Here is a 22,047-nt window from a genome sequence, read left to right as displayed (position 1 = left end):
AGATACAGAATTGAAAAATCAAATTATCCCAATCGACTAATTTGAAATCATCCAATCTGAACATTTTTTTATCGAATTTGAATAATATTTTACGAAAGTCTGAAATCAAGATATAAAATTAATAATTCTAAAATTCGATCCGTGCATACCCCTAATAAAAATATATGTATTACTTAGCTCAAAGATAAAGAGAACCAATTTTACTATTTGTCTGTTATTGCATAACCACCACGCCTTTTACCAACCAAATTTAGGCCATGTTGTCTCATTGAACACCTTTTACATTATTTTATTTATTATATTATATAGTATTATAATATAAGTACTTCAAAATATATTCACTAACCAATCAAAATAGTCATTTTTTTCATCAATTTTTCACAAAAAAATTGGTTGGACTCACTAGATATTATTGGCAAAATTATCCAATTAAAGAATATTAGGCCTAGCTAGCATGTCTATCAAAGTCACATGCTTGTTAAAATTACACATGAGGTTTTTTTTTTAATTCGAGGTTTCGAGTTTAAGTCATATGTATAAAAAAATCATTAGTCTACGTGCTACCTTATGAGTAAGACCCTACCAAATGCAAATCAAAATTGATCGGATACCAGATTTTTTTTTTAAAAAAAAAGAGGTTAAAATACACATTTATTATAACATTGATCATAGTGAAAGCAAAATTAGAACTTAAAATTTATAGATTTTGATATTACTATTAAATTGAGAAAATTTCAAAATACATATCTAACTTTGATGACATATAATACACCAAAAAATGGTATGTATAAAAAAAAAAGTTAAAATAACCATTTTAACGAATCATTAACAACCCTATCAATTCACTCGTATGATATCATATAAAATGAAGTCGGATATGGTAGTGAGGCTTAATACACTAATCATCCAAAGATATAAAGTTTTAAGCATTGAACCCGAAATCTCTGGTTAAGAGTGAAACACTCCCATCAGTGCATAACAACCCATGTTGGTTTAGATAATTGACGATAATTTCAACTCAACTTTTTTGTGATATATGTGTCTTATCATGCATAAACGTGGCATAATACGATTGGTGCCACCTCATCACCAAAAAACAAAATATGATTGGTTTTTTATTTTACATGTCATACGTAAGACGTGTGGCTTTTGTCCCTCGATCTATTCCTTGCTTGTGCCTTTCCTCAAACTTTCCACCCCATGCTCGTGCCACGTCCTCAAATGTCATCGATTAAAATATATTATTTCATTTAATTATACACATTAATCTCAATAAATCGTAACACTTTCATTATATTTCAATTGAAGTTGATATATATATATATAACTAAAAGAGATTAGTTTAATAATGTTAACTTAACTATCTAATAGACAATTAAGAACACTCACATAATTTCCAAAAAAAAAAATCGAAAATAATGAAAACAATTATAATGTATTCGGATGCTCAATTTGAAACAAATTAAATCATAATTTGAGAAGAGTTATCCACGTAAAAAGACCATAGTCTCAACGCAAATTTTGTAATATATGTATCTTGGTCTTTTTCTCTATCCGCTATAGAGAAATTCTATCTCTTTCTTTCAAGGCCTAACGTTCATAAACGTGTCATCGTATAATTGGTGCCACCTCATCACAATTTATTTATTTTTAACAATTGGTCTCAAATGTTACATGTCATACATAAGACATGTGCATTTTGTCCTTCAACCCTATTCCATGCTTGTGTCACATTTTTCATATTTCTATTTCAAATCTCATTCCTCAATTCCCTCTAACAACTCCAACAAAAATCAAATCAAATCATTCTGGGGAATTAAATAATTTTTAATTTAATTCCCCGGTAGGAGTGGCGATTTTCTTCCAAAATTAAAAAAAAATGGCATCGTTAGGTGTAAATCCGAGTATGTCTCTAAATAAAATTGGAACGATACAGAGAAGATCAATAGTATCCATGATACAAATGAAGCACGTTGGTGTTGTTTGTGCTTCATCTCTGTCTCTATCACATTCGCGACCCTTAGACAGGGTCGGGAAAAATGATGATAGAATGATATTATCGATGATTGGATGAATGCATCAATGGTTGACATTGTTAAGAATTTGAAACAAGCACCATTACTTGTCCACATTTACGCGAATGAGGAGGAGGTGGAGGATGACGATAGAGAATCATCGCGAATTTGGATCAAAACAGAGAGAGCTCTGTTTGAGAATTGGGCAATGATGAAAAATGAATGGGAAAGTGGAAGAACAAGAACACCAGATGGATTAATTTTTGTTGAAGAACTTCGAGATGATGAATATAATGAAGATTTGGAGTTGGATTTGGATTCGGATTCGGATGAAGTGTTGATGAAATCATGGGGTGTAATGGTGCAGGGGAATGGAATTGATCAAAGTGGAGCTGTTTGTTATTTGTTGAAGACTAGCAGAGTTAGAGCTGGAAGAGGAATGGATTTATTTTGTACACATTTTTGTTTAGTAAGAGTTCAGAATTTTAGGGGAAGTGCTTTGAAACAATTTAAAAGTTGTTGGTTGTGACAAAATTCAAAATTGTTATTGGTTTTTATGTTTTTTATTTCATCACAAGTGTCGTCATAACTTGTCATTTTGAATCGTGATAATTTAGCTTAATCTCAATTGCACTTATGTCAGGGTCCAAGATGATATTTTAGTAATGATGGTGCTATAGTCATGCTCCTCGACTATTCACGAGGTACCTGGTACCTTCCCAATTTTCCATCACCGGATAACTTTGTCTATCAAACATATGAGAAGAAATTATCTAGCCCTTGATTGGAATTTAAACCCTAAATCTCTAATACTTTTCGCGAACTTCATTGACCGATAGGCCAAATCTTTGTGTGTCTGGCTAGTTTTCTTATGATAAGGAAAATCCGCAGCCGCTATCCATCAGGTGTGCACAAGGTAAAATCCCCACTCCTAGGTAATAGCTCGCAAACCACATAAGAGAAGTTGCCTGTGCGACGAGCTCGACCCAGAAGGCAAACTCCTGGCTAGCAAGGGATTTCAAACTTGAGACCTCTAACATAAAAGTCCCAAACTCAAGCCACTGGGCCACCCGTAAGGGTGTGTGCCTGGCTAGTTTACCCCAGCATTACTTGAGATTTTTGATAAGATGAACATGCTCACAGCTCATTTGACATATCATATGTACAAAACCCAGTATTATGAGCTTCACAAGGTAATGTAGATAAGATATTTTTATCTTTGTATGTCTGAATAGGTTACCAGTTGATACAAAACTCAGCAGAAATGAATCTGTATAATTCATTTATTTTAATCAACTGTGGCTCTGTATAGTTCATATCTCGGGATCTCATCTCAACGCTGTAGTGCTACAAAACAATCTATACAATGTACAACACCTAAGCCTGAGAATCACGTTGAACGGATACAGGATCTAGAATAGGACTGAAAAAAACACAATGCTTGTTGTAGTAAGACTATATGTATCAAACATGGAGTATGTGCAATAAGTTAGGACGAGAGAGTCATAATCGTTCTGCTGGATGGAACTCTACAGCCAGGCTGCCACCTTACTTGATATTGGCTGGATTGATAAATTCTCAGGAACCTTGGCTAGGGAGCGGTATTGCAACTTTACACTCTCAGCATTATCTAATGTCTTTACAACATACCTGCACGAGCAAATGAAGAGTCATTACTTGACCAGTTGAAGAATTTTATCAAATACTGCAAGATGAGAAGAAGTAAATTGTGACATTAACTATATAGATGCAAATCGAGATATATTCCACAAAGAAAAAAGGGAAGAGTTGAATAAGCTGCATTCAGCAGTGTGCTCAAAAGCTTCTTGACAAAGTTCAATGAAGACAATGTGTTCAAAAATCTGTATCAGAATTCGAAGGGTTTAGCAAAATACAATAAACTTGAGATTAACATTTTCTTCCCTTTTCTGTGAAAAAGGAGGTTGATAAACCTAGATGAGTTGAAGAAATCTTTTCAATCAACTATCGGGTGTGCCCACCTCACTGTGGAATGTAAGTTTCCAATTCATCATTTTCTGGATGATGAAATTTTTTGGTGTGAATATAAGTTACAGTTTTCTCAAAAAAAAAAAATTAATGAACTACGAACACAAAGTAAGCATTTTCAAGGTAAGCAACTTTTTGAGATGGATTTTCAAGGTCAGGGATATTAAATACAATGAAATATGCTAAGCATTCTAAAGCATTTTAAAATTCATAGAGCATACCACTTATTTGAGTAATGTATATGAACTCAAAATCGTTTCTGATGGATCAAATCTTTCCCCTGAACTATACATGAGTAATGTACAGTCATCACAGAATTTTACTTGGATAAAATCTCAATACTCCCCACAGAAAAGGCTATGCTCCAAAGTTTTCCGGTATAGGAGGAGAAAATCTAGAATTGGGTTGTAAAATACTTTGAAAATGATTCTTGTTTAATATAGACAAAGAATGACCACCTTTCACTATTACTTGGGCAGGGCAAAGAGACTTGCTCTATACGACACTTCAATTTATGTTTTGGACTACTCAAGCTATTAAAGAGGAATGTATCCAAGTCTCAATATGATAGAGCAGGCTTGTGTTTCATGTGAAAGGGGAATCAAGACATTTATGTATAGAAAACAAATAAAAAACAAAAGAGGCTTACAGATAACACCAAGTTTTCAGTGAGTTCTGCAAAATGTTTGGATAAAGGAAGTAAATGAAGTGTAAAGTATAGTAGGAACATTATTAATCTTTTGCTCCTACCATTGGACTAAAAGGGATGTAAAAACATTTACGTCCTCCTTTTCACCAATTATGAAGGTGCATACACCCCCCCTCTTTACTCTCTATTTCCTGCCCACTTTAGATGATAATGTATTCCCTCCCTTCTCCCTCAACTATCCAAACAAGAGGAAATTACCTCTTCCTGCCTCTGTTACTTCCCCTCACATAAAATTCTCCATTCATTCTCAAGAACGTACTTGTTAAACTTCATGTGGTGACCAAAATGATTTATCTACAAGAGATTGAACTGTAAAATGCTTAAGTATATAATTACATGTAATCTGGCAGAGGAGTTGAGAATAATGGTGTAAAATGTGAAAAGGTGGTAAAGTAATAGTTTATAATTAACGTGAAGTGATGAAAGGAGCAAAGTTTTGTATTTTGAGATGGATTAAAGTTATTTTTTGACTGAGGGAGTGCTTGACACAGATAGACTCTCCAACTTCCAAAATGGATGTCTCTACTAGATAAGTTTAGATTTCTTTTATAGTCGAGAAATTCCTGATGTCCAGGTGCACACGGTTGGAAACACAATGGATAACCGGCCCATTTCTTTGCCTCCTCCACTTAAGTACTAGGCTTCTGTCCATGGAAAAGTTCAAAGTTGTGAATCGTGCATAACCCATACATCATGCGCTGCACTTTTACCAGTGAACCAAAGCCTGGAGGAGATAAGTCTAGATTTATCAAGATTTTAAACTTTTAGGCTTAACAGACATTCAGATGTTGAGAGCATAAGTACAAACGATATTTTAGTGGATATTTTCAAAATCACTCTGAATTGCTTTAAAAAGTCAAAAAGATGTAATGAAATACAAGAAAGCAAATATTGCAAAGAAAGAGATGTACCATCCATTCAAGCACTGAGTTGTAACAACAGCCTCACGACCCACAAAACGCTCAGGTGTCCTTTTGTTGCCCTAATTAATTAATTATTTCAATTAGATACCCCATTCAAAACCAATTAGGGAATGTAATTAAAATTCAGATTTAACTCGAAGAACCTTTATTATAACCCTGTCTGTCACAGCGAATGGAAACTGAACTCCTCTTCCTCTTAGATGATCAGGAAGTGCTGAATCACCAAAGGTCCCTCTATCCTGCATAGAGATATGATACTAAAACCATAAATAATTTTGGAGTAAAGTCAGTCTTTTGAGTACGAGAATAGACACTCCCCACTTTTTGTTTTTAGTCTAAATTAAACAACGTTCAACATTCTTTCGACCTCATTTCAGGCAGTGATATAGTTTAAAAAATATGGAAGTGGCAAACCTGATCATATCTCTCCTTTCTTCTTTTTAAAGAGCGATTAAGATGTGACTCCTCTTCTCGGCGGAATGCTTGAATTGCAGATCGAAGAGCTACACATATATGGAAAGGCAAATAGAAATCATCAGAAAGAACTAAGATACGTAGGACTGTATGAACTTACTCTTAGCCTCATTTAAAACCTTTAAAATGCAGAAAGGACCAATGAAGCCCATAAAAATCAATCTATGGTTATTCCAGTACAGACATGTTTGACTAGAAGTTCAAAAAGAGAGTAAAACTAGGATCACAAAATCAGAGCTCAAACCCGTGATGTGCATCTAACACACACATCAGACGTTGTGCTCTTATCACTAGAACAAAGCCCTGAGGATCAGAGAAGAATTTATCCAGTTGATTTAATGTTTATTTACTTTTTGACAAAGTAATGCAATACTTTGGAAGCACTTCTAGCTCTTAACAAAGGGTAAAATTTGTAGCTACAGGTGAAAGAACATGTGCGCTGTTAATTAGATATCCTCAGTCTGCTATGAGAATTTAAGCTTGCTGCTTCTAGTTTGGAAATCAACAGCAAAGAGTTTCCTTCATCTGAAGAAGTGAAAATGATAAAGATCAAAAGATGACATAGAATGAACACTGGAGTAATGGTGGTTCAGAAATGAACTTAGCAGCTTAATGTACGAAAGTAGTGCGAGAGTAAGCATGATAAAGGAGTAATTTCTCTTCTATACTGTTGTCGAGAAAGAAGACTTGGTGCATATTCCAAAAGTGGAAACATCAGATGTTTACATTCTTTTTTTTTCTTTTTTTGAGAATGGTATGTGATGAGATGTTTTACACTCATAAGAACACCTAAGAAGCATGTGAAATAATCCACTGATTCTTAAGGACGTCAGAATGACAAGTCAATTTATTGCAACTTGCAAGCTGCAATTGCTAGCTAGGATGAGGTGTCTACAGAAGTGGAAAATAGAAGGCCAGAGGAATCAACATAGAATAATAGGCTAAAATAGGAAACCAGTCTATATCACAGGAAGCTAAAAGTGTTGTCCTATAGAGGGTCATGAAATGAGTCCTTGCTCTGAACCTTCAAGCCGTGTACTCAACAGTGTCGTGCAGTAGCGGATGATTTCCACAAACTAAGTCTCAAGATACAGGCATGAAGGCTTGTGAGGATGCTTTGGGTTTCAAGGTACATAATGGTGCCGAAGGTTCCTGACATTGTTTGAACTGATGCGAAAGCTCAAGTGGTGTACATAGTTAGAGGGAGGAAAAAGTTATCGAGGCAATGGATTATCTTTACTAGTTTTGACAATAGTTCATTTATATGTACTATGATTAGGACATGTTGTACCATTATTCTTAGATAGGGGCCAGTGTAAACCATGGTGATGTTTCCCGGATAGTGAGTTCATGCCACCAACAGAGAAGTCTCCCCAAGTTTTACGAGTTTAAGATGACAAGATGCTACCACATAGGTTTTATTTATTCATTTATCCACCAAAACCCGTTGGTTCTCTTTTGGAAATAGTCCATACATGTGCTTGATCATAATTCTGTACTAGAGTTCGTCTTCCTGGAATCCTCAAGGATCCCTGGCACAAAGCTACAAGAATATGAGTAGCTTTTCAGCACAAGAAATCATTATAACCTATTTAACTGGTAAGTAGTCATCTAATTAATGTTTTCCTGCAACACTTGCAACCCGTAGAATGAAAATGAAATTAAGAGAACGGCAATATGCAGGGTGTTCACTGGTCAGTTCAGTTTGATTTTTTGTTTTTAAGAAAATTGAAATAAATTCAGTTTTGTTTGCTTTTTTTTACTTTGATTCGGTTTTGGGTTGATTGGACTTGGACCTTCTCAAATTGAGCCACTAAAATAACATAATTTTGAAATAAAATACTGCATAAGTATTCATAGAATAATAAGGTCTTATATATATATATATATATATATAAAAAAAAAATCAAATACTAATAAACAATTAAATTATCTAATACAATAATCATAAAGATTCAGTATTTTAATATGTTTAATGATTTTTGGATAAAACGAACCAAATTACTGAATTACCAAAAAAGAAAAGACCAAAACTTTTTGTTTGATTCAGTATTTTGATTTTAACTGAATTACGAAAACCCAAAGCAACATTTCTTATACAGCAGCAGACATTTGAAAATGTACTGGCTTTCACTGGACAGCATTATCAAGTATTAGGAGAATCAGAGAAAATGTATACTCAAGCTACCAAAAGTACAGAATGTATACTTACATAAATTAGGTGACAGTGAGTCTTCGGACACCGCTTGTGAACAGATATAGCAAACTTTCTGAAAATAGACCATAAAGGCTAATAAGACACACACTTTAGAACTATAGTCCAAAGGTACACAGACTAAAGTCACTGCAAATTTATATTATCTTCCGAAGACCTAGTTGCCAACTTAAATGGGAGTGAGAATAATGCAAACTTTTGGTCTCATGCATTTATGTGAAAGTACACAGTCATTAAATATTAACATATATCATAACTGTACCTACAAAGGTAAAAAGATAAACACTTAGAGTCTTAGACTACATTATGCAGAAACATTAAATGACAGTGGAAACAGAGGATTACTGTTACTATTTTTATTTGACAGGAGAAACGGAAGATTTGATAGATTAAGCATGCAAGATTAGGGTAACTGTACCTACAAAGGTAAAAAGATAAACACTTGGACTTCATTAAATAATTGTACCTACTAAGGTAAAAAGACAAACACTTGAGACTTCATTATGCAGAAACATTAAATGACAGTGCAAGCAGAGGATTACTGTAACTATTTTTATTTGACAGGAGAAACGGAAGATTTGATAGATTAAGCATGCAATATAAAGGTACAGCTTTTGCAGGTGGTATGGTTTCAGAACAGTAGGTCCTATCAATATCAAATCTAAAATTAAACGCACTTGCATTTCATTCTGATATTTGCATCTCCACAACTGAGAATATTAACATTTTTATCGCTATGTAATCAAATGCAGTGCAGGTCCCCTAAACTTAAAGCAAAGAGAAGCTTTTCCAAAGAAGCTTCCTTAACTCAAAGAGCATAATAATCACAATCAGAACCCGAATTCAGGAACATATTCTCATACTACGCCAATGAAGTAGTCAGTCTCTCAATCTCATACATCTTGAAACAGAATTTGTTGATTAGGCAGGCATTGAATATCAAAATACTCAAAGGGAAGAGCTAACAAGCAGTTTAGATGCAAATGCAATTAATATAAGGTATCAACAAAAGTTGGTAACAAACTGCTTCTAGAGGACATACCATTCTAATTACATGCTGAACCCCACCGCTACCAAAGGAATGCCCACAAGGCAATATCATTGCATCATCCATAAGCTCTCCCCTAAAATGGCAGCATGATGTCAGGTCTGCCGCAAGTAACAAGATGGCTAAAATAATACATGAATCAATAACGGGAAATAAATTGAAAGACACTACAAGAGAGCATGATATTAAGTTGGGATAAATAAATAAATGCATGAGTCAACGCCAGCAACTAACGTATGGAAAGAAACTACACAAGCTAATAATCCTAAGAACATTCTGACCTCTACTCTAAGCATTACAATAGGTATCTCAGATTAGATTTACAAAAAAAAATTAAAAAAATCATGCAGCCATTAGAAGAATGAAGAAGTAGGAGCATACATCAGCCGCTTTCCAAGAGAGCATATTTGTTGACCAATGGTCATTAGAAGATCCGTTTAATGATAACTTGTAGAAACTAACAACATACTTCCTTTGTTCTATTGTAAGCAACATGTTTTCCTTTTTAGTAAGTTCCGATAATATGAATACCTTTCAATAGTTAGAAAATTTAACTTTAAACTTTCTATTTTACCAAATGTCATGACTTTTATAGCCACAGAAATGCCATTGGTTGTTTAGAACCTCAAGTCCCAAATATCTTTGTTTCTTAAACTCCATGCTCAGTCAAACAGGTTTGCACAATATAAAATGAGGGAGTTATGTTAAATCTATTTGTCAGTTTTATCTTTTTTTATGAAGATTTGTATCCTGGTCAGCATGTGCACATTCCACTATTCAACCGGTACCTACAACCTCCCACCAACACATGAATAAGGTAACTTTGACTTAAACAGATGGAAAGAAATCACCTAGTGTGTTTTTTTTGTCTTTATTACGATTTGAACCCTGGTCTAGGGGTTTGGACCCACTTCATTGACCGCTAGACCACACCTTTTAATACAGTTTCTATTTTTTTTCTTTTTGTGGACTGGCATAATTTCTTTTTCTGGACTGGAATAATGCCAACCATCCCAAATTCAGGAAAAAACTTATAAGAGTAATCTAGGAAAAATTCACAAAGTCATTTCATCCCATAAATGCCCTTTCTTTTCTCTCTAGTTCCTAGAACTAGAAAAGAAGTGGCATAGGACACCACAGTATAACTGAGAATCTAGAACAAGTATAGAGAAATCACCAGTACTCTTCTATTCTAATGAAAGATCATGCTTGCTAACCCAAAACAACATGCTTTCATACATATTTTGCTTTTAATTGCTTCCACATTACTGCAGCTTGATACATTCACCTAAAGCAACCTCTATCATATAAAATGCTATTTTGCACAATTACTTAGTTTGTCACTTCACCTTACCATTTTCTTTATTCCAGAAGTCAAAACTAGATGCTCAGGGAAAGCAAACAACTTTCAGTAATAACTTAGTCTTTTAAGACAGAGTAGGGGCAATCTATGCATACTTACAATCTAACATGTCAAGCAGCTAAACCAGAAGAACAAGCCAACAAACAGAACAGATTATAAAACAAGGAACTCACGTAATAGGATCGGAAAGAATAGTTCTCAATGACTCTCCTGATTCATTTGAATAATGAGCTTCCTTTCTCCCACTAAATCCACACCCATTCTCAAACCCCATTTCCTTCTGTGCTGCATTTGACCCTTCCGGTCCCTGCAAATACTGATTATAATACATATCCCCATCAACACTAGCAATTATCACAGCATTTCTCACGTCGACACCACCTTCATTTCCCGACGGCCCAACATTCCCTTCCTTCACACCTTATTCAACAAATCAATCAATCAAAAACAATATCTCAATTCCAAATCAAGAAAACAATAAAATCGTCAAAAACTTACCAAATGTAGAAACACTTCTCGTTTTATCACTGCCAACTACTTTACCACTACTATTACTATTAACTTTATCACTATTATTATTCTGATGATCACTATTTTCAACTGTAACAATCCCCTCCACTTCATTCTCATCATCATCATCATCGTCATCGTCATCCATATCCTCATCCTCCGATCCATCACCATCGCCATCTCCATGGCTCTTCCTATTCCAATCACCATCACCACGGTCGTCACCGAACATTTGACGGCGAAAATCAGCAGCTTGTGGTTGATGTTGATTAAGAAAGTACTGATGTTGATGATTGAATCCGGTAAGCTCCCTTGTAGTTTTTGGACCTGGATCACCTGTAACAGACCCAACCCCACCCGGAGGTTGTGCTGGTGGTGGTGCGCCGCAGCTGAAATTGCTTTCATGGAAAACTAGCTGTGAATTAAGCCCATTCTCCACCCTTCGAGCTGAAACAAGTCCCATTTCTTCAGAAGCCATAAGCGATGCTGAATGAAGAAAAAAAAACCTAAAAACTGAACCAAAAAGACGCTAATTTCTGAGAATTTGAAGAATTGAATTGAAGAAAAACTCCATTTTTGGTGATTTGAAGGAACAAAATTAATTTTGTATTTTTTTAGGGGAAAATGGTTGAGGGCTAGGGGTTTTAGGAAGAAGGTTAAAACGACGTCGTATTTATGTGGTTAATTTGTATGTAGTATTAGAAATAGAAAGTTGGTAACGTTTGTCTACGCATACGACAAATGATTGGAACAATATATTTTGCCGTGTAAGAGAAAAAGCTACACGATGATAACGTGAATTGTGCTAGAATGATTGAGATTTATAACTCGAGTTCGAATGTTTGAGAATTGATAAAAAATTACTTTTAAAATGTGTGAATTTATCAAATCTCAATATGATTTCAAACCATAAATGAAAAGAAGAAAAGGTTAATTTTTTTCAAGAAGTTTCAACCGTCTAAAAAAATTAATGATCATTTCGAGTCAATTTTTACGCATCTCGATTAATTCTACGTGATACATATCACCTGGAAAAATTGAATCCTCTTCACCACTCGATAAAAGATTGTGCTTGTGTCAGTGAAATCAAAAGTTTATTTATATGTATGTATGTATGTATATATATATATATATAAGTATAGATCGAAGGCTTTTGAAGACTAGAAGACGAAGCTTGAGAATTTACTCTCTCAAAATAAAGTATGTCCTCATATATCAGATGGCATAGTCTTATGTTCTTAGTTTCTATCTTTAAGACTTAATGTGTCTTTAAAATGTAAAGGGTCGTGTCCCAAAGATTATTTATGTCATGTCTTTAAATTGGCTTCTGAAGACGAGATTATCCCTTAGCTTTTACGAAAGATGTTTCTTTTATTAATTTATTCTTAAAAAGTTTAAATTCCGCACTATTTTTCATGTCTTATGTAATGAATGATAGTTAAGGCTTGTAATGATCAAGTATGCAATTGTTCCGACCCATGGGTTCTCCCTAACTTCTAGGGGATACTTTCGGGTCGTAACACACTTGTGTGTGTGTATATATATATATATATATATAATTTTAAAAACTGATTATCTATACATGTATACACAGTGCTATTATTCAACGAAGTAGGTTCATATAAACCCACATGACCTATTATAGGTCCGCTTCTGACAACTTGTACTAAGTAACTTTGTACACTAAGATTAGGACGAAAAGAATTAATTAGTGTTTTTGTCTCCTCTGAGTTTTAAAACCTGAGAACATTCTGAATTACTATATTGACCACTAGGTCATTGACAGATTTCTTGGTCAATAAAAAAAAGTTACCAACCAGATTTGGCAATTGACATTTAAAGGAATAAGGTGGGCTATGCTTAGGGCTAGGCATAAACATCGGAAAATCGAAACACCGTACCGAATCTAATTTTTTTGATATTTTGGTTTCGGTTTTTTGGTTTTCGATTTGGTATTCGGTATATGTTTTTGTATTTTTTGATATTTCGGTTCGGTTTTCGGTATGCAATTTTGTGTAATTCGGTATTTCGATTTACCGAAATATATTATATTATAATATATATTTATATTATATTAATTATTAATATTTATACTATAATTTAAAATAAAAAAGTAAAAAGTAAAAAGTAAAAGACTTTTTGATATAACTATTTTTAGCCCATTTCATTTGTAAATTTTTAAAAGCCCAACTAAGCAGACCCATTAAAAAAACTGAAATAACATAACCGAACCGAAATATTTTATTTCGATTCGGTATTCGGTACACAATTTATAAAAATTAAAAACCGAAAAAATCGAAAAAAACCCGAAACCAAATTGAAATACCGAATGCCCACCCCTAGCTATGCTCGACCAATAACTAAATTAATAATATATTTTTTAATGGATTTTAGTCTTTAATGATTTCATTTTCAATTTAACTAATTAAAAAATGTTACTATTATAAATATATGATTTCTCCAATTTTTTTGCGTGATATAACAATAATGTAATTTTACATAATACTTAAAATAGAAATATTAGTAACTAATACGAAAAATAACTATACAAATGCAACACAAATAAAAAAATTAGGAGAATAATGTAAATTAAAGGCTAACAAACAAAGATAAAGATGAATGTGTAAATTACTACATCCGTAATTGTTATTGGGTGACCAATAATCCAATATTAAAAAACAAAAATTGAATCGAGAATTAAAAAAATATATATGTATAAAAAAAATAAGGACATGTTAATCCAATAACCCAATAGCCACAACCAAATAACTTTTCTTCAATTTAATTTATTAATCGATTTGATTTTGTATACCTCTAATTAATTTGCATTTTCTTAAAAAGGGTAACTAGTAGTAGTAGTTTTTGTCTTTAATCTTGATTTTTAAATATCTTTTTTTTAAAATATTAATTATTATACCGTATATTATCAAAAGAATTCTCATAAAATATTATAGGAGTATCTTTGTTCCTACAAAAATTAAATTATTTTCATTTTTTATAACACACTACGTAGATGGCATTTTGAAGATTAGTATTAGCTTGTTTTAGGAATATTTAATATTATAAGTATGTATTCAGACATTAATTTATTTACTTTCTTTCTCGTAAATGAATTCTTTAAACTTTTAAATAAATAATTTCATAAAATGGTCCTCAAATGTCATTTTGATAACACTAACTTGTTTATGATTTACCAATAATTTAGGGGTGCTTACTAGATGGATCAGGTGGATAGTTATGCTTAATGATTCGACTTACTAAATATTTTAATTTTAAATTATACTAATTCGCTAGTCAATTTCGAATGGTGCATTTGACTCCATTTTGATTTTTATGAACAATTTTTTTTATTTGTTCGTCATTAATGTAAAATTTTATAATTTGATCTTACAAATAATATGCTTTCTTTGTTCCATTTAAAAAGTATCCAAAGATAAAATAGTCCTAATTAAGCAATTTATATAACATAGTTCCACCGCATAAATTTCACAAAAATATCTTATTATTATCACTATTTTACTTTTGAATATAATTTCACCTTTTGTAACGGTAACATTGAGATTAGGTGATTTGATGCTAGAGGGTGATTATTTTCATAATAATCACTAGCAAAATTTAATGAATTGCGAAAATTGATCGTAAATTTTATCTTGTCATACATACCATTAGAATTAACTACTAAATTCTATTGAGTGAATTATAATTTATCGTGTAAAATACTTCGTCTAACACGTTTTTTTATTCAAAATTGATTCAAATTAAAATTTGAATACTATTTACAACATTCTAATATTAATCCCATCAATTTTCAATTATTAAATTCAACTTAAATTTGAAAAATAGTTATAGCAAGTTATATTTTGATAAATTTAGACCTAGGTAAATTTGACTATTAGTTGTAAACAAATTAATCCAAATTTAGATGTGGTAAATTTGACTATTAGTTGTAGAAAAGTAAATTTGGCAAAGTTAGGTAAATTTGAACAATTTTTGGTTTAAATAGGTAGAAGCTAAACTCTAAGAAACGTGTGTATATATATATATATATATATATATATATATATATATACACTCTTATATCCAGATCTCTTACCCATATTTTATCCATTTTATAAGTGGGTTTATAAAATTTTGAACAAGTGTTTAGGAAACTTATTTGAGCTCTATCTATATAATGTCTATATATATTATGTGTTCCATCCATTTGCATGGCTGCAAGTGGTTTTTCTAAAGTTTTTATTAATTCTATAGGTACAATATATATATATATATAATTTTCATTTTATTTTATTTAGTTTTTATCTTAGTTAATATGATACATTTTATTATTATTATTATCTTCTAAAGAAAATGTCGATCTTTTTATATTTGGTAACAATTTTAACTTAACATTTTATTTAACAAAACAATCTATAGTAATAAAAATATCTAAAATGTTCACATAAATTAAGACAAAAATAAAAAGTTAACTTCAAAATAAAGGCGGAGAGATGAGATCCTTTTGATGTCCTGTTCGAGATTTAATATTTCTCTTTCGAACCAAGGTTATCAAAATTATGTGTAAAAATTAGGGCTACTTATTAGACGAACTAGATGGATAATTATGCTACTTATAAATATACAAGCCAGCTATATTATAAGATACTTATTTGTATGTTATCGATCATGAGAATTAAGATGACTATCGGACAATGTATCAACTAAATATTAGAGAGTTCTTTCATTTTTACAGTATCTCACGATCACAATAAATTTAAACTAAACTTCGATTTCTTTCATTTTTCTTAAATAAAAACGATCTTTTTATTAATTAATCATACATTATTCGTTATATTATTCTCTTTCTTTAATTAAAATCACAACAAAAATAGTCATATCATTAAGCTTGTGTCTTTTTCTCCATAAAATATTTGATGAAATCTCTTACCTAATAATAACAGACAAAATCTCTATGATACACTAATGAGAAGAACAAAAAAAATTGAAGGAGTGAATGAGGCTTTAACTAAATTTACAATATAAATGTAAGGAAAATAATATAAACATATTAATTATTAATGGATTAACCATTTATTCGATAAGAAAATTAAATAATATGTTTTTTCATCGATACATCACTAATTATAAAACTTAATTTATTTATCGTTAATTTAATAACAAAACACCATTAAATCAAATTTATAGTTGAATTATTAGTTACAAATCGATTTTAAATTATATAGGGTTAGTTTTTTTGTTATGTATATATAATAAAAACATAAATATACGTTATAACTTGAATTTTTAATTTATTTTTATATTTTATAACTTTAGATATGCATGCAGAAATACATAACCTTATATAAAATTAAACAAATAGAAATAATGTATTTACTTTCGCTTACGCAAGTAAAACATATATTTTTATTTGTTTATTTTTATACAAATAAATATTTATATATATAATCAAATTCGAAACTATAAATAACAACGCAAATCAATTAAAATAACATGTATTACACGTAAAATAAATATAAATTCTCTAGATTTAGCACTTTATATTATACAAAAAAAAAAATTATGTCTCCGCGGCTGATCGTGAAGTGAAGAAGAGAGGAAAAGCTCAAATGGCGATGGCGTAGGAGAAGAGGAATTGGTGTGCGTGAAAAGTCAGGGGAAGACTTTCCATATGGAATTAGTGTGTGACGTTGAAATCCATGGAAAAATTACGCTTTTTTTGACTATGTAAAAGTATTTAACGAATGAAATGTGAGAAGAAGACTAATAGATTCATCTACATATACAAAAATCTTCAATAAACCCTTAATTTTGATTGTTGATTCTTACTCTCTGAAGAATAATTTTGATTGTTGATTCTTACTCTCTGAAGAATAATTTTGATTGGGTTTGAAGAATTTTGTATATTTAGTCGTTGTAGTTGACGGGGTCTTCTTCTTTGCCCTCTTTTTCTCCGTCAACCCTTTTCTGGGTTTTGTCTTCTTCTCTTTAATTCATCGAAAGTTGTTATCTTTTTTGGTATTTTTGGATACCCAAATCAAAAGTTTTTTCTTTTAGTACAATATGGTGTTTTGGAGATTGGTTGTGGTGCTGATTACGTTGATTTCAGTTTCTTTGGAGCAATCTAATGCAAGCTCTGTACACCCTTTACAGCATTTAGATAATCAGGTCTGGGATCTTCTCACAAATAGTAGAGTTTACGCTGATTATACATGTGTTACCTATTTTTAGTTTATCAGTTAGTTGGGATGGAGGGTTATGTAGGTTGAATTTTTCTTGAAAAAATTGTTTAGTTGAAGTTGAGGTTAGTTGCTCTTATTGTAACATTGCCTATGTTTTTGTTATGTGTTCTTTCTTTGTTGATTGTTGGGATTTTAAAGAAAGTATTTTTATTCAGGTAGCTCCATCACCAAGGTCTGGTGCTGCTGTTAAAGGGAATTTAGGTACTGATCAAGTCCCTGTAGGTCAGCCAACGGCGGGTTTTGGTAGTGGTACTTGTATCGGTGTGTCTAATAAGTGTCAGGATGATCATATTGGTATGACTGCCTGCTTTTTTCCTGCCGGGAAAGGTGATTCTCCGTTTCTTGTATTACTAGATAGAGTAGTTCCTTGTGGTTGTGTAATTTTGAGTTTGGTGTGGTAGTCTTTGCTGAGTATAAACAAGGTGGTGAATTGATTGACATTTAGATAGCTACACTGATTGTATGTTTAGTGGTGCTAGATTTAGAACTTTGCACTTTGTTATGGCGTTTATTCTCACTTTTCCTTAAACTTTGATGGATGAATTATTAGGATCTGTGCTGATACGATCAAAATATTGTAAATTTTCTGTCAAGTTCATGTATATGGGCTCGATAAGCATATTTAAAACTGAATAGCAAGGTGGGATTCTAAGGAGCAGCTTGGATGTTTGATGGGGTTGCAATTATCTTTAAGTAACAACTTATTTTGGATGAATGACTACTTAGATCTTTCTAATAGTTGTATTATTATGTCATTATGGAATTTGGATGCCTTCTGATAGTCCAAGCTAATCGTGGACGCCATTGAAAAGCAAACTATTATTGGCACTTTGCTGGTCCTTCTTGTCAATGACTGGCACTTCGGGCCAATTTTGCCGCCTTCCCAAATTCTTAAAGAATCTATTCTGGTTTCTTTTGATCCAAACCTTCTTGGATTTATCCAAATTCCAAGCTTCGGATCAGGTGTCCTCTTATTAAGAAGTACTCTTTTTGTCGTCTGTCCTTCCTTCTGTTCTATTCTTTTTCTTTTCGGATTTCCTTTTCTAAATTCTTGATAGCCACTGAAGGTGAATCCTTGCTTAGAAAAGATACATGTGATGATTTGATGTCTTCATCTATTAAATGTAGCTGTGTAGGTAGGAAATATTTGAAATGGATCTGGTTCTTCTATATGTATGGACTTGCTGTTGATGGTTTATTATGTGTCTTTTCGTTTTAAGTTGCAATAATAGCTGCGTTGGATTATCTTGACATTTCTATTTTCTCTGGTACTGCTTTTTTACCAATGTTGCCTTTCCATCGGCTGATGAACATTCATATGTTTTGTTGCGTCTTTCATTTATATCAGACTATGTCATACTTAAAATCACCTTCTTGTTACAACTCCTGGAATTTGGCTATAGACCATAGAGCTTACGTTGTTTTTCTTGTAGGACATGAGGAACCATTTCTGTTCGTCCTGAACAACGGTGACAATGCTTTGACGCTGAAGGTCAATGTTTCATCTGCAAACAAAACGTATGAGAATATTCAGATACCAAAACATGATTTCAAACAGGTAGAGTTCTCTTCCCCTTTCTGAATGGCTGGCTTTAACCTGGACAAATTCTAAGATTACAAATGACAAGGCGAAAGCATTAAATCAAACCTAATGTGCTGCTTCTGAGTCATTGTTTTCGATTTCCCATGTTGTTATCAGATTAATATTTCGTCCAAAATTGGAGGGAGTTCGTCAATTATGCTTGACGCTGGAACTGGGAAATGTACGATTAACATAGGACGTTCATTATGGCAAGGCTACTTTAACATGCCATCTTATACCATGTATGTGAACCCAACTAATGGGGCATACTTGCTTGGTATGACAGCTCTTCTTATAGGAGGAATAGTTATCTGCTGCAAGTTGAGAACGCAGGATCGACATGTTGATGGTATCGCATATCAGGAACTTGAAATGGGACAACCCGAACCTCAATCTTCCATGAAGCTAGAAATTTCCTCGGAAGGGTGGAATGAGAGTTGGGACGAGGATTGGGATGACGAGAAGGCAGATGAGTCACCGGATGGGAAAACCATAAGCATAAAACAAAGCAAATGGTGATTATTGTAATAAGAGTTAACACTAAGACCAAGATATCAGGTACATCACGGAATTAGTTGAGGTGCGTGATAGCTGGAAAAAAAAAGACAGATTTTGTCCATTTTGTTGAAGATGTTCATAGGGAAAAACTGAAAGTTTGAGAATGCACTAGATACACATATGATACAGGAATAGGAAAACTCTATATAATTATATATACTGCATTTTGGAATTGAATGTTTAATGCAAAATGATTAGTTAGGTGATTAGTGATTTCTTCTCTTTAATCTTGTCTTAAGACCAACATCTTCACTTCGATTCGTGTATATACGCTCTCTATTTCAATTTATTTGTCTTACCTTTTTTATCAGTTTCAAAAAGAATGTCTCTTTCCAACTCTCCACGTATCATATTTAAGACCACAACATTTTAATACATTCTACATATCTTTAATTTAAGACAGGAAGATCCAGTAGTCCTCATTGCTTTCTAAAACTTCGTGTCAAGTTAAAATCAAACAAACAAATTGAAACGGAGAAAGTAGTTGATAATAGCCTCAAGTACATATTCTTCCAGTACAAAGCCTTCACCAATAATCCAAAATTTTTGCATTGTTTCTATGCATTCAAGACCAAAAAAAAAACAATAAATTAGAAATGCTTGTGGTGGTGGTGATGGTGATGATGATGATGTCTGTGTTCATCCCATCCAAAGCACTGCAAAAAAGGGTAACAAGCCACAAATAGGCACCTTCTGAAGGTAGAAAACACAGAGGAGACAAGCAAACAAGGGCAGCAACAATATGCCAAGAAATTATCTTTATATGGATTCTTGCCTTCACAGTGATGAGAGTGGTGGTGGTGGTGGCAGTGGTGATGACGATCCATCTTTCTACTTTGACCTGAAATACACAAAACTAGTAACTATCCATCATTCGGTATGTGGTTGAGACTCTTCAAAAATATGTATGTCATATCTTTCAAACGTAATGTTATTTTAGAGGATTTGTTTCTAAAGAGTCGAAGCAATATGAATCTATTTCAAAGGCGAAGTCAGAATTTAAAATTTATGAATCTAGAGTTTTCTTTTTGAAATCACTGAATTTCAAATTAATAATTTGTACGTATTAAATGAGTTTCTTAAACTAATGAATTATTGGATGTGAATGCATATAACTAGTGATTACTAGTAAAGTAAATATGGCAAATTGTAATAATGGTAGGGGAAAGAAACAATTATAGTACTATTGGGACAACGTAGCATAGGGTAGCTCTGAATTGTATATATATATGTATATATATATATTTGAAAAAAAGTAATATTATGAATATTGAAATAACAAAAAGAAGATAGACTCTCCCAATATTTTATTTTTATATGATATTAGAGTTAGGTTCATTAGATACTCTCGAACTCTCTGTAGAGGTGTGGTGAGGTGATGAATGGGTTGTAAATAATGTCAAGCTCCATATCAAATAGTGGAACTTTGAATAACGAATATCTGAATCTAAATATAAAAGGGTGTTTGATTGAAAAAATCTCATGTGGATCGGAACGATATCCCTCATTCCTCTCTTTGAGCTAACTTTTCGTGCTCAAACCTAATTCTACAATTATCCATTATTCTACTTGCAAAATTGGAAAATGGAAATGCTCACTTTCTTATAATTGTCATCATTGAACAAAAATATATAAAATCTTGGATGAAGAAATCAACAAAGAAGCAAAAAATTAAATCATAACATACCTTGTAATGTAAACTCCACTCTCTTTTTGTCTACTCTTGAGATTTTGGTTGAAATGAATGAGTTACTCTTTACTTTTAAATTTAACTTTAAAAGAAGTTATAAAAAGGTGGAGTTGAAATAGAACCCTTTTTAACATTTGTGCAATTTGACTTTTTCCTAACCAATAAGACCAGTTCATTTCCCATTGGACTAAAGGACTCAGTAATTCTTATCTATCAGATGATTTTTTCAAGTTACAGTAAAATCCCTTAATATCTGATTAATTAATAATTTTTTTAAGATAATATTTTTCTTCGATACATATTTGGGTCAATAGAAATATTATTTATTTCTAAAAGATAATAAGATAATACATTTTAAAAGATCCTATATAAATATATGTTCCCGTAGATATATTAAAATCAAATATGATTTTGTTGTGTTATGTTTTCTATTAAAATTTAAATCTGGTCGAAGTTCATCTCTAACATTTTTTATTGCATCCAAAAGTTTTGATGTTGTCTTTCCGAGCTGCACCTTAAAATTGTGAAGAGCTTATATGTCATAAGTATTTTCTTACGCGCACCTTGTTCCAAAGATATTGTATCATCTTCAACTTTCTCATCAATATTTTTTTTCTTTAATGGTATCTACAATTTATCTTAGCTTTGGACCTCTAAACATATATATCATTTTCACTCATTTAACAAGTTATTAACGTCAATAACTGAGATCAT

The 22,047-nt window shown here is 32.2% G+C and overlaps 3 protein-coding genes and 1 long non-coding RNA gene across 8 annotated transcripts; 2 read left to right on the top strand and 2 right to left on the bottom strand.

Annotated features, from left to right (window-relative positions):
* Positions 1-1,879: 1,879 nt before the first annotated feature.
* On the top strand, positions 1,880-2,586 carry LOC101253592 (uncharacterized). Its single transcript, XM_069298610.1, has 2 exons — positions 1,880-1,948; positions 2,050-2,586. The coding sequence occupies exons 1-2, from the start codon at positions 1,880-1,882 to the stop codon at positions 2,542-2,544; spliced, it is 564 nt and encodes a 187-aa protein (XP_069154711.1). The 3' UTR covers positions 2,545-2,586.
* Positions 2,587-3,270: 684 nt separating this feature from the next.
* On the bottom strand, positions 3,271-12,104 carry LOC101265926 (U-box domain-containing protein 62). Of its 2 annotated transcripts, XR_011221435.1 has the most exons (9): positions 11,253-12,104; positions 10,928-11,174; positions 9,386-9,467; positions 8,341-8,398; positions 6,069-6,157; positions 5,798-5,893; positions 5,643-5,713; positions 4,244-5,455; positions 3,271-3,665 (listed from the first exon to the last, which is right to left on the bottom strand). XR_011221435.1 is itself a non-coding variant. In XM_004239922.5 (8 exons), the coding sequence occupies exons 1-8, from the start codon at positions 11,740-11,742 to the stop codon at positions 3,545-3,547; spliced, it is 1,254 nt and encodes a 417-aa protein (XP_004239970.1). In that variant the 5' UTR covers positions 11,743-11,992; the 3' UTR covers positions 3,271-3,544. The 2 variants fall into 2 exon arrangements, 1 of the variants encoding a protein (XP_004239970.1); XM_004239922.5 differs by lacking the exon at positions 4,244-5,455 and having other exon boundaries at positions 11,253-11,992.
* Positions 12,105-16,729: 4,625 nt separating this feature from the next.
* On the top strand, positions 16,730-19,852 carry LOC101266516 (uncharacterized). Of its 4 annotated transcripts, none has more exons than XM_069297582.1 (5): positions 16,755-17,429; positions 17,659-17,830; positions 18,937-19,061; positions 19,203-19,266; positions 19,372-19,852. In XM_069297582.1, exons 1-5 carry the CDS (start codon positions 17,325-17,327, stop codon positions 19,602-19,604), a joined length of 699 nt encoding a protein of 232 aa, XP_069153683.1. In that variant the 5' UTR covers positions 16,755-17,324; the 3' UTR covers positions 19,605-19,852. The 4 variants fall into 4 exon arrangements, with proteins under 4 accessions (XP_004239972.1, XP_069153683.1, XP_010321456.1 ...); XM_069297583.1 differs by having other exon boundaries at positions 16,816-16,941; XM_004239924.5 differs by having other exon boundaries at positions 16,730-17,429; positions 19,203-19,852.
* Positions 19,853-20,109: 257 nt separating this feature from the next.
* On the bottom strand, positions 20,110-21,462 carry LOC138348373 (uncharacterized). Its single transcript, XR_011220967.1, has 2 exons — positions 21,331-21,462; positions 20,110-20,484 (listed from the first exon to the last, which is right to left on the bottom strand). It is a non-coding gene; the product is annotated as an uncharacterized lncRNA (long non-coding RNA).
* Positions 21,463-22,047: the final 585 nt, after the last annotated feature.

This window comes from Solanum lycopersicum, chromosome 5 (assembly GCF_036512215.1).
Source record: "Solanum lycopersicum chromosome 5, SLM_r2.1".
In the NCBI taxonomy this organism is placed as follows: domain Eukaryota; kingdom Viridiplantae; phylum Streptophyta; class Magnoliopsida; order Solanales; family Solanaceae; genus Solanum; species Solanum lycopersicum.
The sequence above is the reverse complement of the archived record's forward strand: the minus strand, read 5'-3'. Positions and strand labels throughout refer to the sequence as shown.

Excerpts from the sequence above, each read along its gene's own strand:
- LOC101266516 (XM_004239924.5), top strand. The coding sequence starts at position 17,325 with ATGGTGTTTTGGAGATTGGTTGTGGTGCTGATTACGTTGATTTCAGTT. Across the intron at positions 17,831-18,936 it reads CTTTTTTCCTGCCGGGAAAG|GACATGAGGAACCATTTCTG; the intron begins GTGATTCTCCGT and ends TTTTTCTTGTAG. Across the intron at positions 19,062-19,202 it reads CAAAACATGATTTCAAACAG|ATTAATATTTCGTCCAAAAT; the intron begins GTAGAGTTCTCT and ends TGTTGTTATCAG.
- LOC101265926 (XM_004239922.5), bottom strand. The coding sequence starts at position 11,742 with ATGGCTTCTGAAGAAATGGGACTTGTTTCAGCTCGAAGGGTGGAGAAT. Across the intron at positions 11,175-11,252 it reads GAGAAGTGTTTCTACATTTG|GTGTGAAGGAAGGGAATGTT; the intron begins GTAAGTTTTTGA and ends TTGTTGAATAAG. Across the intron at positions 5,714-5,797 it reads CAGACAGGGTTATAATAAAG|GGCAACAAAAGGACACCTGA; the intron begins GTTCTTCGAGTT and ends TTAATTAATTAG.
- LOC101253592 (XM_069298610.1), top strand. The coding sequence starts at position 1,880 with ATGGCATCGTTAGGTGTAAATCCGAGTATGTCTCTAAATAAAATTGGA. Across the intron at positions 1,949-2,049 it reads CGATACAGAGAAGATCAATA|AATGATATTATCGATGATTG; the intron begins GTATCCATGATA and ends AAATGATGATAG.